The following is a 16,423-nucleotide window of genomic DNA, read 5'->3' as shown; positions in this document are numbered from 1 at the left end:
GAGGATTCCAGTTAGATTTCCAGATTTCTGGCTCGGGCAGTTAAAGGGTGGTGGTCATTCAGGTCCATAGAGAATGCTGGAACCATCACTGGGGTATGTGGAGATTCAAAATACTATTATTTCCCATTCCTTGGTTCCAGGAGGTTGACAGAAAGGCCAGGAATGGATGCAGGGGCTGAAACCCACTTCTGGGTCTCCCGCCACATTTTTCCGAGAATAGTGACAGCTCCTGCTGTACGTTTCTTCTGGTCAGTCCATTCTTTCTCTCTGCTCTACTGAGTTAGGCTTTTCTCTTAGCCTCTTCACTCCTGGCTCCTCATAAACCCATTTGCAAGAGAGGATCAATTTAGGAGAAAGTCACAAGGAAAAAGTTACACCATCCTGATGGTAGAATTTAATGATAACCAAACAAGGCAGGCATTAATAAATTGGTATATATCTTTTTATTATGCACAGATAAAGAACTTAAAACTGTGGTTATCAAAACTATACATCTAAGCATATTCATAAAATTGCCAACACATTGAACAGAGAAAAGAATATAACGGGGGTGTTCAAACTGGCCACAGGGATTTTAAGGGTACTCTTTTTACCCCAATAGATGAAAAACAGCAACAAAATCAGGCTCACTCAGGAAAAACCAGAAGAGAGAAGTATTGTATTTGGAAACTGATAATAGTCCTTTTTAGAAAAACATCTGTCAGTTTCATGAACAACCCCCAGATAAAACAAACAGGAAAAAGGTCACACACACACTCATCACCCAACAAAATGTGCTCTGTTAACACACCCGGCAGTAGAAGCGTCACTCACACCATGAGGTAGTTACAGTACGAAAAGGCTGGCACGCGTGTGCGCGCCCCCTGCCCCCACACCCACAATCACGCCCACTACAGAACACACACAGAAAATGGGTTTACAATCTTATTACAGAAAAGGAAAAGACCATCTTCGTTTGTGTAGAAAATGCTATAGAAACAGCTCAGAGTGAAGATGTCTCTAACTCTTAAACTACAGAGTAACTGCTGGTAAACACATGGTGAAAAGCGAGAGGGCATTACACAGACCCTCCGCCTTCCTTTAGAGCATTTCAATAACAGCTTTAGCTTGAACAACAAACAAAGCCAAATGGTCTCTGTGAATTAGGGTGTAGCCTGCAGAAGTAACAAAATACTTTGTAGACAGAAGCATTTAACTGGAATATAACAACAGTTTTAAAGAAACTTGCAGAACTTGTTATAAAGTATAGCTTGTATTTTGTATTGAGACTGTGAAGTATGAAGCGATTGAAAATGTTGTAATAAGAAGCTAGTTAGATTAACACTTTCTTTAGAAACACTTTGGAGACATTTCTGAGATACTTAATGACATTCACTCTTCAATTAATATGGGATCAGGTTTATCAACACGGATTTCTTGATCTAAATAATACTTCTGACAGTAAGACCTAAACAAATAAAAGGTGATTTTTTTTCTTCTCTTTCTTTTAAAATCTTTTGGTTTCCATCTATAAATTTGTAAATTAATTTTAAATTATTTATAAAATCATTGGCAATGTAGCATCTCTCTAAAAAATATACATTTAAATATAATCACAAAAGGTTTTAACCCTGTCCATCTGAAGATTTGGATCTTTTAATATCTCTTAATGGCTAATTTTCTTTTTTGTAGGGTGGAAAGGGTTTTTTAAACAGCAAAGGACTGATCAAAAGAATTCACAGTAACTGAAATTAAACATTTCATATGGAGTAATTTAAATTTATCAAAAACACTTAAATATATCTTTATACACAAATTTTTGTAGTAAAATATAGCTATAAGTGACTTAAAGACTCTAGTCTTCTTTGAAGACATCTTTAAACTTTTTTATACATAGAATATGCTAAAACAATACATTCTGCTGAAGGTTAGGCAAAGCGCATTATTTTCAAACACAGGTAGCATCATCTAAGTCCTCCATTCTGATACCCTTGTGTTAAAAAGTTAACTGAAGGAAATAAATTCTCTAATCTCCTATCTTCATTTGTATGTGGAAATCTGCAAAATTTTCCAAGAAGTTAACATAAGACAGTCTTGAAATCGTTGTCCTCAAGTAATCTGTTTTGGTTCATATTATCCAGATTGAGTATCTACACTTCTCAGAGTTTTACTCTATGACTGAGTGACAAGTCTGTCCTATCAGTGACTAATCAGATCATATCAATGACTCTCAGTATCTCCACCTACTTATGTGCCTTATAGACACCGCCTTCAGATACTGGGTGATATCAACATTTCCTACTTCGTGTTCCATTCAGAGAAAGAGGCACAACTTCCTTATTTTAAGGGTGGTGAGATTTGTTTTTGAGTATTTTGGGGTAGCATCTAGCCTTTCCTGTTTGTAGTTTTCAGAGTGATTTTGGGGAGAATTCTGGAAAAAGTTAGTATTTACTTGCAATGAAGCTATCCTCAGTAGTAAATCAATTGGCATGAAGTTTCCCTCTGGCATTTTTTTTTTTTTTTTTTTTAACACAGAGGTATCAGTTGAGCTTATTTTAGCTGGAAAGTGGCATCATATTATTCCATTTTAATGAAATCCACCTCAAATCCTTTTTGAGTTTGGAAAATATTTAAGGCAAGAGAACTAAAGCAGTCCAAATGAGTGCCCTTTTCCAGATCTCAGCACTCTCTTGGCAGAACTGGTGACCGTGTTCAGATAATCAACCGGAATCCAACAGGATCTGCCGTGCATGAACAAGAGCTTCGCATTTTACAGAAGGGTCTATTAAAAAGGCCGACATGTTTTGAGAGGAAACACTAATTCTCCCAAATAATTTAAGAGTAAGTTCCAACTTGGAGGCATAGGACATTTTAAAAAAGGGAATGAATTTCTTCTTAACTGAGAAGATGAATGTGCCAAATGACACAGTCTATACCTGTACTTGCATATACATTACTGTGCAAATTCCTCTTCTACTTTAAAACTAAAGCTGCCCCCACCTATAGGTTAGTTTTTTAGAACACAAGGTCATCAATGGGCCCAAATCTGCAGTCCCAGAATTTTGGCCATTTCCAATTTCTAGATGCTTATAAAGAAATCCCAAATTTGCATTAAGACATTTTCGCAATCGGTGTGTGAGTGCGGGAGAAGGGGGAAGCTGATGAGGTTATCAGCGCCGGTTTTGGCCCAGGGCACCAGAAAGGAATGTTGCTGTGCTTTGTGTCCAGATGCAGTCCCTGAGGGCAGTACCCGTCAAGCCGACGACATCAGCCCCCAGAGGGTGTGACAGCAAAGTGAGAAGTGTGCATCCAGAAGGTGCAAATTAGATGTGGAGGAACACACTTAGAAAATCCTGAAGAACTCCTTTTGTCCTACATCTTGGTTCAGTTACACAAGAATCTCTGGCCATATCTCCTCACGGGTCCTACCGTCTGCTTATTATCCTCTTACTGACTCCTTGCACCAGGGTCAATCTCAGGGCCCCAGTTTGTGGAGAGTCTTACCTGGACAAAGCAGCATTTTTGAAAACTGGCATGTGTTTCACATTGAAAACCCCCAGGCCTGCGCGGGGCTGGTGGAGAAGGCCACCACCTCGGCTTTCTCATGTGAGTTCTAGTGTCTTACGTAAGTCCCGGGGTCACATGTGTATTTGCCCTGGGGGAGGGGGGTGGGGATGAATACAACAGGTGGTCTCTGGATGGAAATTCACTCTCTTTACAAGGGCAAGGCCGAGGTCTTCCAGGCTCGCATGCGCAGTGAGGGCCCCGGCTAGGCGGCGCTGCTGCTGGAGCAGGGGGTGCTCTGCGTGCTGCCGATGCTGTGGGCCGCGCTGCTGTTCTCCGAGGCCGGCGGGGAGGTGGGGACTTGCTGCCTTCCTGCGGTCTCTCCTGCGGTGAAGGAAGCAAAGGGACAAGGGACAAAGTCACTGATCACTGACTAGTACATTTCCCCGTCTGCCAGCACGGGCAGAAGCAAACCGACCACGCCTTACGCAGAAAGTTGCTGGGTGCGCTGGTGTTCGCTTGTTGTTCTTACGGCCTCTTGCGTGGCCAAGAGAGAACGGTTTTCAAGCGGACTGACAGGCAGTGTTAGTGACTCAGACCCGGACAGAGGACACCGAGTCCTCAGGATTTTCAGTGCTTCGGACCTTTGAAGAAAGTACCACCATCTGCCCCCACAGCCCAGCCCCTGTACTCAGGAACCAGCCCGTCTCTTCTCACAGAGAAGTTTGCAGGGTGAGACCTTTACACTGTAGCAAGAAAGACCTGCTGCTTTGGGGGTCTTTTTCTGAATCTACTTGTTCAAACTTTGGGTGGGGAGGCTTGGTTTTGCCGGAGCGGTAGCAGAGAGAGCTGTGTGTCCCAAGCACACAGCCCACCCAAGAAATGGTGTTTAGGGCAAACTGCTCCCAGAAAAACCTTTTGGGGAAGGAGGTGAGCACATGGGGAGTGTGGATGCCAGGGAACCACATCCTCCATCCTCCGGTTCACTGGGGGGTGCAGCGAGAATATCTCCTAACACACGAGGCATCCCACTTTTCATGACATCCCACTGCATTTTAACGAAGCACGTTCCTTGTGCCAAATGTGCAGTGCTTTGGAGGAGGAACAGGAACCCCCGGGTCACACACATGGTTTGCATTTAGCCCTCCAAAAGGCCCTAGAGCGAAGTCTTTTCTTCAGCGAAAATGGTCTCAGGGCAGCCCTCAGAAAATGGCTCTGCGTGGGGAAAAGCGATCAACGCTCCAGTGAAAAACACTGCCTGTTCTCCGAAGTCGCAGCATCAACTTGATAAACTTCTGGTCAGCGGGCTCCCTCCCCTCCTCCTCCAGTGTGGGAAGCCCCAGAGGGCCAGGTCTGTTTATGAATGAGCCTCCTCTTTCCTGTCATGCTGAAACACACAGCTATCAGCCGAGGAGATAAGCAACCCTCTGGCTGCTTCATTAAAAAACTCACAGAGCAAAGGCGCTACCCTTCAAGGATGGGATCTTAGCCCCTCACTTCCACTCCCTTGCTGGGCCCCTCAAAAGACTCTGCCAGAAAAGCAGCTCTGGGAAATGTAGACCAGGCTCATGCCCTTGCGTCTGGTTACAGGTTTCCCTGCAACCCATTTCAGAAACCGCACAACGACAACAGACGTCTGTATCCACCTCCAGGCATTTTTATGCTCACTGCATTATGTGGCCCATGCTGTATTTCCTCTGATTATCTATTCTTCTGGGATTGGTGGGATAGAGATGGGATAGGGGGTCAATATGCCTCAGAGGCAGAGAAACTATATTTTCACTCTTCTTGGTTTCTTTCTTTCTTTTTTTTTTTTTTTGGCAATCTGTATTTTGGACCCTCCCCAGCATTGCCCTCTACCCTGCATGGATGTATGTAATTAAAGATGGGGAAGTTTGCCTTATTGACAGTGACTTTTCTGCCAGAAATTCACTTTCCCCAGAGTGGGGGCTTATTTCTAGAGGGAAATCAAATCTTTTAGCTATTCTGATGTCAAAAACCAAATGAAAACAAAAACCCCAAAACAAAAAAACCAAAAGCCTCCAGAGACCTGAACAATTCGTGATATATTTTAAAAATTCAGCTCCCTTAAGCCCACATGTTGATCCACACCCAGCTGGATCCTTATGTTATCAATTAGAAGGACAAATGTGGCTGTGCATGAAGCCTATTTCAAAAACATATTTCCCCATTTAAACAGAGAATACACCAGAAAACCAGGAGCAATCAACACTTCACCTTCACTTTCTGGCTCACCTGAACTTCATTTGCACAGCCTGATAGCAGCTAAAGCAGGATGGCCTGGCCTCATCTATTCACCACAAACAAGTGTCTCATCCAGAACTGGATTATTCCGAGTCAGGAAAAGTGCCAGTCCTGCTCCCTGCCCAGGAAGTCTGAATATTTGCTTTCTGATGTCTATTTGCCAAATACAATTTGTTGCCATGCCAGTTTATTTTAATCAGTGCCCATTAAAAAGGTCTTTCAACTCCCAGTTTTGGAAACTCTTGTGCTTAGGTAAAACACTGTCCAAAATGAAAGCTCAAAACAAAGAAGCCCCCTAGAGTCAAGGTTGTAGGATGCATTTCACCATGGCAGACAAGTCAACTTAACCTAATAATCTACTGACTTCAAAGTAGCATTATATGCTGACAGATGGTAGCTACACTTGGTGGTGATGCTGCAGAATGTATAGACTTGTAGAATCACCATGTTGGACACCTGGAACTAAAATAAGTGTGTCAACTATACTTCAGGGGCAAAAATTAGAACAACAACAACAAAAACCAGTCTACTGACTTTGAGCCAATTACGTGCCAAGGCAAGGAGAATCTTTATCTGAGAATTTGCCCAGAAATATGGAAAATACCTTCTTCTACCGTGGTGACTGTTTTCACATGTAAGGCATGAGATTTCTCAATATAACCAAGTTATTAAAAAAACTTCTACCTTCTGAGAAATTAAGACAAAGTTTTTTGTTGTCAGATGGAGGTGGTGCTACAGAAAAAGTCACCATAAGAAACAAAGTTCAGTGTGTAGCCACTTCTGCTTAAAAAGCCAGTGGAGTTCCCCTGGGTTTTCTAAGCTGGGCCCTTTGGTTTTCTGCTATCATAATGACCTCTCATTTCTTGGAGCACTGACTTTCTCTAACACATCCCTTGGGTGACAAACACAACTGCCCTTCTTCTGGAGAAGATGGGCCATGAGGACCACAGGACTAAGCAGGGAAGCCCCACTTAGCAAACGTAAGGAGTCCAAGGAAGGATCCTTTCTGCTCATCAACATCAGAGTTGGCCATCCGAAGAAATGTGTTCAGTCTTCACATTTTGCTCCTAAAATTTCACACCCCACTGAGGAAGAGAGATGTGGGGAGGAAGGACAGTAGAGGAGGAGGCATTTGGAGGAGAGTGGTTAGAACAGCTTTGACCTGGCTCATATATTTGCCTATGGCTGAGCTCAGCTACTGGCAGAGATGCTTTCAGAAATAGAAAAATATATTTCTTAAGGGATAATCTGTTTTATTTCTTTAGCTTGGCATGGAGTTGTCCAGATCTGATTTCTTGCCACCTCTTTGGCAGTCTGCTTTACAACTGGATTCTTATCTCTGCATCTTTCAGCACGGCCAGGCAGGTCATGGGGAAGAAGCTTTATCACAGAAAGATGTGAATAACACCAAGAAGCTCTATGGGTAAAGAACAACAGAAGAATTTTAAAGGAAGGTGAGAGGAATCTCAAACATTTAGCCCAAAGGAGAATGTTTGCAAATATCACCCAAAGAGGATTATTATGAAGAAGAGCAGACAGCTGTTCTTTTCCTCTTGAGGGCAGATCGTGAGGAAATCAGTTTAAATGGTAGCAATGAGGATTTAGGTCACAGAGAAAAGAACTTGCTGATTATGGGGATTGGTTAGTTATAAGGGGAATTTATGGAATCTCCTTGGAAGATACTTAAGCACTGGATTGAAAACCATATGCCGGGGGGTGATTTAGATTTAGTATTACTTGATGCTAGAAAGAAAAAGATACTGTCCACTAGGCCTATGTGTTGCTTGCAATTATGAACCAACCAATGTTTCAATCTCTTGATATCCTAACTGTAATTATTTTATAAGCTTACTCCTGTCAGGAGAGTGACCTAGACTACCATTAGTTTATAGAAATTGTCAATCACTATCACTTTGAAAAACTGTCCCTCCCTACTCTCCAAGCTAAAAAAGACTTTCCCTCTGCAGGCAAACTCAGCAGGAGGGGTAAATTTGATGCTGTTATCATTTATGAAGAAAGGGGGAAATATTCCAAGCCAGGAATGAATGAACGAACGAATGAATTTTTAAGATTTTATTTATTCATTTTTGACAGACAGACAGAGAGCACAAGCAGAGGGAAAGGGTGAAGCAGGCTCCCTGCTGAGAAGGGAGCTCGATGCGGGACTTGATCCCAGGGTCCTGGGATCATGACCTGAGCTGAAGGCAGACACATAACCAAATGATCCACCCAGGTGCCCCTCAAGGCGGGAGTTTAAAAGCTTTAAAAAAGTTTTAAAAGCTTTAAAAACATCCTATCTCTTTCTTTCTATATTCCTGCAGTACGGCCAATCTATGTGCACCTGCATTTTGGTTTTCCGTGGCTATCTTTTTTATTTTTCTTAAAGATTTTCATTTTTAAGCGATCTCTATACCCAACGTAGGGCTCCAACGTAGGACCCCAAGATCAAGAGTCATCTGCTCTACCGACTAAGCCAGCCAGGGTCCCTGTAGCTATCTTGCTTTAACTTAGCATGCACATGTGGCTGCGAATGGATCCTGAAGTCTTTACAGTCACACCAGAGTTCTCACCCATATCCTTTTGATCGCTGGGACTTAGTCTCTTGCCCCCTACTTCAGTCACACCTATCTTGCTGCTTCTCTCTTCACCTGGACTAAACGTGGGAGCTTGAAGAAACTTCAGACTTCTAGAAACATAGGAAGCCCAGGCAGATGCTCCTAATTAAAAGCTCTTACCTGACTTGGATAAACCTAAGGATATGTTGACTTCAGCTTTTTAAGAACACAGTATGTTCATCTGAGGATTGCTGAAGAGAAGCCTGAGGGATTAGGAAAGGTACACCTAATTTGAGACCTCAGCATTTTAATTTGCTCTGTGAAATGCAGCATTCCTTCCACTCTTAGGGTTTTGTTTTGTTTTTTTTTTTTTTCCTCTGCCTACACATCTGAGAACCCTTCAGTGCCTTACATTTTTGTAGCACTTGGGAGTTCAGAAGACTTTTCACATGTATTCTTGGTTACTTGCTCTTACTGCCAATAACCCTGCAGAATAGGAATCAGGTCTCTGTTTACTAAAAGGAAACATGGTTAAGGTACCTGGCTCAGGTAACAAGACTAGCAGTTGAAACTAGAGCTTCAAGTCCAAGGGTTGTACAGACACACGTGGAAGGTGGCCTCCCCCAGCACCCCCTGCTTTTCCCTCTTCCTCTTGTTATCATCAGACTTTGAGTACGTTCTGTTCAGGGGCCACAAGGCAAGTTAAATAAAGTATAAAGATAAATGATGACAACATCTAACCCATCCTCCTGCGTGGATTTGCTTGCAAAAGGAAAGTGTTTTAGTTTGGCGAACGGGGAGGCACAACTTTAGAAACTGATCAACAGTGACCAGAAACTTCTCTAAACTACAAGTGGTCTAGTTCACTCTTCTTATGGATGAGCGATTGAAATCATTACAATTAGGATATCAAGAGACTGAGAAATTAACAGTACAGAACTGCAACCTACACATAGGCCTGGAGGAAAATCTCATCAAAATTAAAATACATAAACCTGCAAGAAAGAAGAAGAAGGAAAACAAACAAAGAAATAAAACTGGAAATGGAGACCAAAGCAGTAAAATACTGGAAGCTGGTAAAGAAATGAGTGAGTGACCTAGCAGATTTACGAGAGCCAGAACCTAAGTCAACAGTGAGAGAAGCTGAGAAACAACCAAGTTATAACCCAGAGCCCTCAAAAACTCAAGAAATGGTGGCATCAGATACCCCAAAAGAGAGAGTAAACAAGGTGCCGCAAGCACTGGGGTTGGCTGACTTCCGTCTAAGTAGCAGTGAGATTTCCGTAAATCCCCTTCTTTACTCTGTCTGGTGGGACCCTACCCTTCCTCAGCGGGGAGGAATACAGGAAGTTTACTCTCCAGAAGATAAAACTGAAAGTCTGATCAACACCAGGACAGCGGAGAGCAGAGAACCCAGCTGAAAGAGGATTAAATGAATGTCATGGACATTGAATGCTGTGACCCCCTGAACACGGACAGCCAGATCTATACCCTCCAGGAGGAAAACCTGAGGAGCTCAAGAAGAAAGATCTAAAGATGTGTTATCAGTTCTTTGATAAAAGGCCTAACCAGATCACCCTAAGGGAAGTTCACAATCAATGTATCCCATCCACAAGCTCCGAACTTACTCATTCTTAAATAATCCTATGTTAGTATTCTCAAGATAAGATATTATACCCATGAGATAAAAATAGGGTATATGCTTTTATATGCTTTATATGCTTTTAATTCATAGGAAAAATGTTTTGGAATTTAAAAATTTGAATACAGTATTTAAAAATTCAGTAGGAAACTAAAAGATAAAGGTGAAGAGATCTCTTGGAAATTAAGGGAGAAAAGTAGAAAACAGAAAAAGAAAAATTAGGGGATCATTCAAAAGATTTTTTTTTTTTTTTTGAGAAAAAGGGGGTGGGGTGGGCAGAGGGATAGGGAGATAATTTCAGGCAGACTCCTGCTGAGTGCAAAGCCTGATGAGGGGCTTGTCTGCATGACCTTGAGATCATGACTTGAGCCAAAATCAAGAGCAGGATGCTTAACTGACTGAGCTACCCAGGTGCCCTAAGAGGTTTAATTCCAAATAGATTTCTAGAATGTGGGAGAACACAGAAAATAGGAGAAAACAAATAATTCTAAAAATCTTAATGCTCAAGGACATGGGTTTCTGGACGAAAGGATTCAGTTAATGCCTGGCATAAGATATGAAAATACACCTAAATCAAGGACTGTTGCAAAACTTCTTCCAGAAAAAAACAAACCAAACTAAACAATAACATAAAAAATCAGGCCAGGAATCTGAATGGCTTTGAGTTTCCCAAAAGCAATCTTCAGAGATAAAGGTCAATGAGGAGTGCTTCTAAAGTACTGAAGGAAAATTATTTATGACCTAAAATCCTATACTCTGTCAAACTACCTACCATGTGTTTGTATAAACTGAGGATATTTTCAGATAAGCAAGGTATGACAAACATTTACTTCTTATGTGCCTTTTCCACAACGGAGGAGGAAGACATGGGAGAGATGACACAGGCCATTCAAAACTCCAAAGTGTAGGGAACACCCAGAACGGTGGTGAAAGAATTTAAGACGGCAGTGTCGAAACAGAGAGGATGACCGGTTCAGACAGGAACAGCTAAGAAGGCTCCAGGAAAGATTGAGTGAAGGAAAGGAAATCAGTAGAAGATCTATTACCTGAATGTGTTAAGAGATTGAGTCCACTGGCTGAGAGTCACAGATGAATTAGTGAGAAGCATACAGAAAACTAAGCTAATGTGTGTGTGGGGGAAGATAATCATTAATTCTAGGGAAAATTAAAGGTCAGGCAGGAATGGGGTGCCTGGATGTCTCAGTTAAGCGTCCACGTCTTGGTTTTGGCTCAGGTCGTGGTCTCAGGGTTGTGAGACTGAGCCCCACAGTGGGATTCCCCCCTCCCTCTGCACACAGCCCTCCATGCCCCCACTCGCATGTTCCCTCAAAAAAAAAAAATCATGCAGAAGGAACAATAATATTACACAGCTAAACTGTGCTTAGCATTTAGGTAGTCATAGTAATGTAAGGAGTAAATACTGATCAACCCCAAATTTCAGCATAATTCTGTCAGGAGAACGGTGGCGACAGGGGAGCAATCAGGGGCATGAATGTGTAACTGGGGCAGAGGGATGAGAAAGAACTAAATTCTCCATTGTAGGAGGTGGACAGAAAAGGCCTATAATTGGTAAGTTAAGAACTAGTGATATTGGGACGCCTGGGTGGCTCAGTTGGTTAAGCAGCTGCCTTCGGCTCAGGTCATGATCCCAGGGTCCTGGGATCGAGTCCCACATCGGGCTCCTTGCTCGGCAGGGAGCCTACTTCTCCCTCTGCCTCTGCCTGCCTCTTTGTCTGCCTGTGCTCGCTTGCTCTCTCTCCCTCTGTCTCTTACAAATAAATAAATAAATAATCTTAAAAAAAAAAAAAAAGAACTAGTGATATTATACTATTATTTTGATATATGCATTGATGTCCAAAATAACCAGCTAAGAGTCAAAAATGGTGCTCTGAGGAGCAAGAAACAGCAGTTCTTATAGAACGACTTTAGCCTTTAAAGTATATGCAGGTACTACTGTGATAAGATTAGAAAATTTTACGAAAAAATAAAAGTAAATTCTTTTGCCCCGGCCTCAAAAAACTCTTCACGGACCACAGGTTTGGGACTCTTGAACCAGGAGGGCTCTCAGGAGCATCAAGATTCTATGGCTCCTTTTTAGCAACCATTTCCATTCCAACGGCTCCTTGAGAACGTAGCTTCAGAAATGGAGTTTTCCAAACAGGGTTAATATAGCCTTAAGGGTGCATCCCTCACGATGCCCAAAGCTACGATATGAAGTAGGGACTCAGCTTTCTTAGACTCACACACATTGCAGGTACATAAGTAGATATCCCCAATTCAAACACGTGACTTGGTTTTGTGCTCTGTGCTCAGATGGGAACAGAAAGCGTAATCAAAGAGAATCTGTCTAAATTAAGGGTTGTGTTTGACACAGAGGCAGATGCTGCTTGAACCCCCAAATTATGCCATATAAGGTCTGCGTTCCACAGCTTAGATTACTGTAGAAATTGAATGTACTGAGTCTGTGTTTGTATACACGTTTCTCTCCACTGGCTACTGCATTATGATTTCTCTTCATTTAGACTTGCTGCTTCACTGATCCAGGTATGAAACCAGAGGAGTTCTGGACAGGATAGTGCCACTGGGTTCTGAAGTGAGCCTTTTTCACACTTACGTAATGTTGGTTTCCCGTAGGAGAAGTCTTTAAAATGAACCAGAGGCTATGGCTATTAGTAAAAATTCATTCTGAAGCTGTATCACGTGTGATGCTAGCAGGATTAGAGCCCAAACGACAGTGTCTATAAACCTTTTAACTTCCAAATCAGTGTAATTTATATTGCTGGAAACCGTAACAGGAAGGGTTTTGGGTTTTGTTTTTCTTTCATCTATTTCCAAGCCTATTTCTCTATTAACGAAATGTAAAAACTCCTCCCCTTCAGTCTCTGGTTTGTGGGGGGAGGGAGCAGGAACAATAAACCTGGGAATGTAATGAGCAAAGCAATAAAGGGCGTAAAACCACACTTTGCTTTTTATCAGGTTTGTGAGCCTGGCTCAGCACAGGAGTTGGGGATTATCAGCGTGAGTTCAGTGGGGTGTGTGCCAAGAGTGAGGGCCATGCGGTAGCTGGACCTGGCCTCCGGGCCTGAGATGAACTCTCAGGGTTTGAGGGTGTAGTTCGATGGTCAAGGCGAGTCAGGGCTCAGTGGGCGCATTAAGCCCATATAAAATCCTCAGGGCTACACAGTCTTTTTGGTGTAATTCCAAGTTCATTCCCAACATACAGCAGAAGCGGCAAACAGTCCTAGAACCTCCCAGCAACACAGGAGATTGGGAAAGATTGTGAGAAACAGCTAGTCTGAGATCTGAAAGTGTCCGTATTCCTGTGACAAATTATTTACTCTAAAATGCTACTCTGCAGAACGCTTTCTCTTCTGGTGCTTGTATGAGCCATTCCCAAGGAAGAATATTCCTAAACCGATTCACAGACATTTGTATATCCTCAGAATCATTACATTTACGATTAAGAGTCTTTTTTTCTCTCTCTCACACGAAACAGACCTCCTCAAATGTCACTGACTAGGAACAAGAGTCTGAGAACTCAAAGCCCCACTATTACACTCTCCTCAACTTTCGCTGTGGATTGTGTGACTTCCCCAAGCTAGGCACAAAGGATTTTTCCTCCTGTCATAATCTAAAATGCCTCATCTGGAGGATGCTGTATTTGAAGTGAAAATTCTGGTAAGGATTAAGATACATCTTCTCAAAATGCCACAAAATGCCCTTCTGTGCTTCTCCTTCCTTTAAAGCAGTCTTCTTTTCAGCTTGTCTTCTTGAATGGTCCAAGGTAAGGCCAAAGATGAGGGCGTTATTGGTTCAGTGGAAAATTAATGAAATTCTTTTTTTTTTTTTTTTAAGATTTTATTTATTTATTTGACAGAAAGAGACACAGCGAGAGAAAATAAGCGGGGTTGGGGGGGAGAGGGAGAAGCAAGCTTCCCACAGAGCAGAGCGCCTGATGCAGGGCTCGATCCCAGGATCCTGGGATCATTGCCTGAGCAGAAGGCAAGACACTTGACTACTGAGCCATTCAGGCGCCCCCAAATTAATGAAATTCTAAACAGAAAGGCCATGGCCTCTGATTGATCAATCAAGCACAATTTGCCTGGGTTCACAGTGTAAATAGCAAGGATCCAAGGACATAGAAGCCCAACTAGCTCACTAGACATACCCCCAAATGCATGTCTTTCTTTGCTCTATCCATCTGCAAGGAAACTAAGAAAGAAGCAACATAAGGGCAGTCTATTTGTTTTTTCCCCACTGCACTAGACTCCCCTTGCTACGCCTGCCTTCTGTACTGGGGTCAGAATAGGTTCTCTGTTCAGGCCAGGTTTCCAACCTTGGGATTGAGGAGAAGGGGCAAGGGAAGGGGTGAGGGGTGGGGGGACACATCAGAATTTTGGGGAAAGAGGAACACAGCTTGAAAACAAATGCTTTGTTTCACCATTTTAATTTTTTTTTGCAATTCATGAAAATTTGTTTTTAAAATTTAAATAACTTCATAGAAGACAGACATGAGAATTTTATGCTTATCAAAGAGGACATGGCATGGATTTTAAAAGGGTCAAGAAATTCTAGTTGAAGTCATGGAGACTGGGGACGCTGGTGGATAGGGCTCAACCTCTTGGCAAATATGGTAATAAAATCTTAGCTTCCTTTCTCATTTCCTGCCCATTCATATGTCTGTACTGAAGTCTTGAGCTTTGAGGGAAGGGTTTATATTTCCAGTATGTCTACATCAATTTTCTTTAATTAAACCCTAACCACAAAATAGCTTTATTAGTAGCTAACCTTCACCAACATCTCAAAGGCAATTAGCATAGTTTAAACATTCCTTTTCTAAAGGTGCTTAAAGCAAATTATATTTTTGCATAACCCAGCTGATGCCAAAATATGTCCAAGTGCAAACTGTGGGAATGACCTTTCTCTCGTTTGTTATTATTCCATCCACCCACCCATGCAATGAAACACTGAAACGTCTGCTGTATGGCAGACACAGGGGACGCATGCGGACAAATACTCGACAGTCACACTCACCTGTGTGAGAATAAATGTACCACAAGGCCCCCGTCAGGAGTGCTCCGATCACAAAGGCTGCAAACGCAATGCCCATCACGGTGAGGGTGTCCAAACCATGGAAAACTGCTACAAGGAAGGAAGCCAATACATGCTTTCAGTGAGTCTGCACCAGATGTTGTAACTTTGTATTTGTTTTACAAGCACTGTCAGGGAGGCTGGGCACAGACTAAGAAAAGGAGGCCAAAATGAGAATCCCAACCAAATGCAATGTATCTGAAACTTGCACATTTTTTTTTCTTTCAAAATGATCAGATTTCCAAGAGAGCTGCAGTTTGCAGGTTACATCCTCAATCTGAAGATGCTCTGGAAACTGAAGTGAGCTCCCATTATCAAACTGTGGCATAATGTTTCTTATTCATCAAACACTTGGAACAATGAGACAAGGAAAACACAGAATACATTTCAAATACTCTACAAATACACTTTCATGGACACTTACAGGTATGAGAGATAATAGGAAGATGGGGGTGGACAAGGAGGAAACATAAGGTAAGGAAGGATCAACTATTCCTATAGATTCTAATATTTCACTGGTCCCTTCAGATCAAACCCTCCATCTTAACAATTCTGTATTGAGTCATTTAAAACAACCCACTTTTTAACACTTTCCCAACCATGATCTTTCTATGAGGGGGACGGAAATACTTCTCGATGTGGAGTGATGTCAGTTTTATGGGCAGCAAAACATATAAATAGAACCAATTGTTCCTCCACTTGGCAAAGATGTTTATATTTGAAATTAATTCCAGGCCACAGAAATAGAACATTTCCTTTCCTTTAAGAGAACTACGTTCTGTTAATCACTTATAAGAAGTTAAAATCAGCTTCCAAGAGATGGGGTTTTCAGCAGAATAAAATTTCTAAGGTGTCTATTTTTTAAATATAAATTTAAGGTATAGGATCTCCCCACTATCTCAAACCCATTTCTATGCTCCTCTTGAGTTGTAAGTGACTCTGGCTGATCTCTATGTAAATTAAATCTCTTTGCCTTTCATCTTACTTCAGTGTAAAAGACCTAGTTATATAGACAAATGTGACACACATACCCGCCCCTGCTCCGAGCAGCCCCACAATTTGTAAGTGCTCAGGAAAGTATGCCATGCTATTGAAGATTCTGGAATTTTGGAATTTCCAAGTCCTGGTGGCTACTTTTCTAGCCATATGCCCTTTGGTGTGTTAACTTCTGGAATTGGACCTAGCACTACTTCACCTGCTGAAGGCAGGGAGTGAACAAAAGGAGTTTGTAAAAGGTTTGGGGACCTGAGGAAGGAATATGAACTGGAAAGAACTCTGGAGGTTAAGATGAACCAAACCATCCACTCGATTTAATTTAGTCTGTAGGTATGTCTTTTTATGCTTACAGATGCAAAACTGGGGCATGATTGAAAGTTTTTAGTAAAAC

The 16,423-nt window shown here is 42.1% G+C and overlaps 1 protein-coding gene across 3 annotated transcripts in view; it reads right to left on the bottom strand.

The window, feature by feature from the left end:
- Positions 1–424: 424 nt before the first annotated feature.
- The window catches only part of TGFBR3 (transforming growth factor beta receptor 3), a 197,259-nt gene continuing 181,260 nt past the window's right edge, over positions 425–16,423 (bottom strand). For 2 of the 3 annotated variants that reach the window (XM_032303562.1, XM_032303563.1), the window contains exons 16-17: positions 14,980–15,087; positions 425–3,867 (exon numbers count right to left, since the gene is read on the bottom strand). In XM_032303562.1, the coding sequence (XP_032159453.1) occupies positions 3,749–3,867; positions 14,980–15,087 (227 nt within the window). In that variant the 3' untranslated portion in view covers positions 425–3,748. The remainder of the gene's footprint in view (positions 3,868–14,979; positions 15,088–16,423) is intronic. The other variant, XM_032303564.1, reaches the window with a different exon arrangement.

This window comes from Mustela erminea, chromosome 10 (assembly GCF_009829155.1).
Source record: "Mustela erminea isolate mMusErm1 chromosome 10, mMusErm1.Pri, whole genome shotgun sequence".
Taxonomy (NCBI): domain Eukaryota; kingdom Metazoa; phylum Chordata; class Mammalia; order Carnivora; family Mustelidae; genus Mustela; species Mustela erminea.
This window is presented reverse-complemented; position numbering and strand designations above follow the sequence as displayed.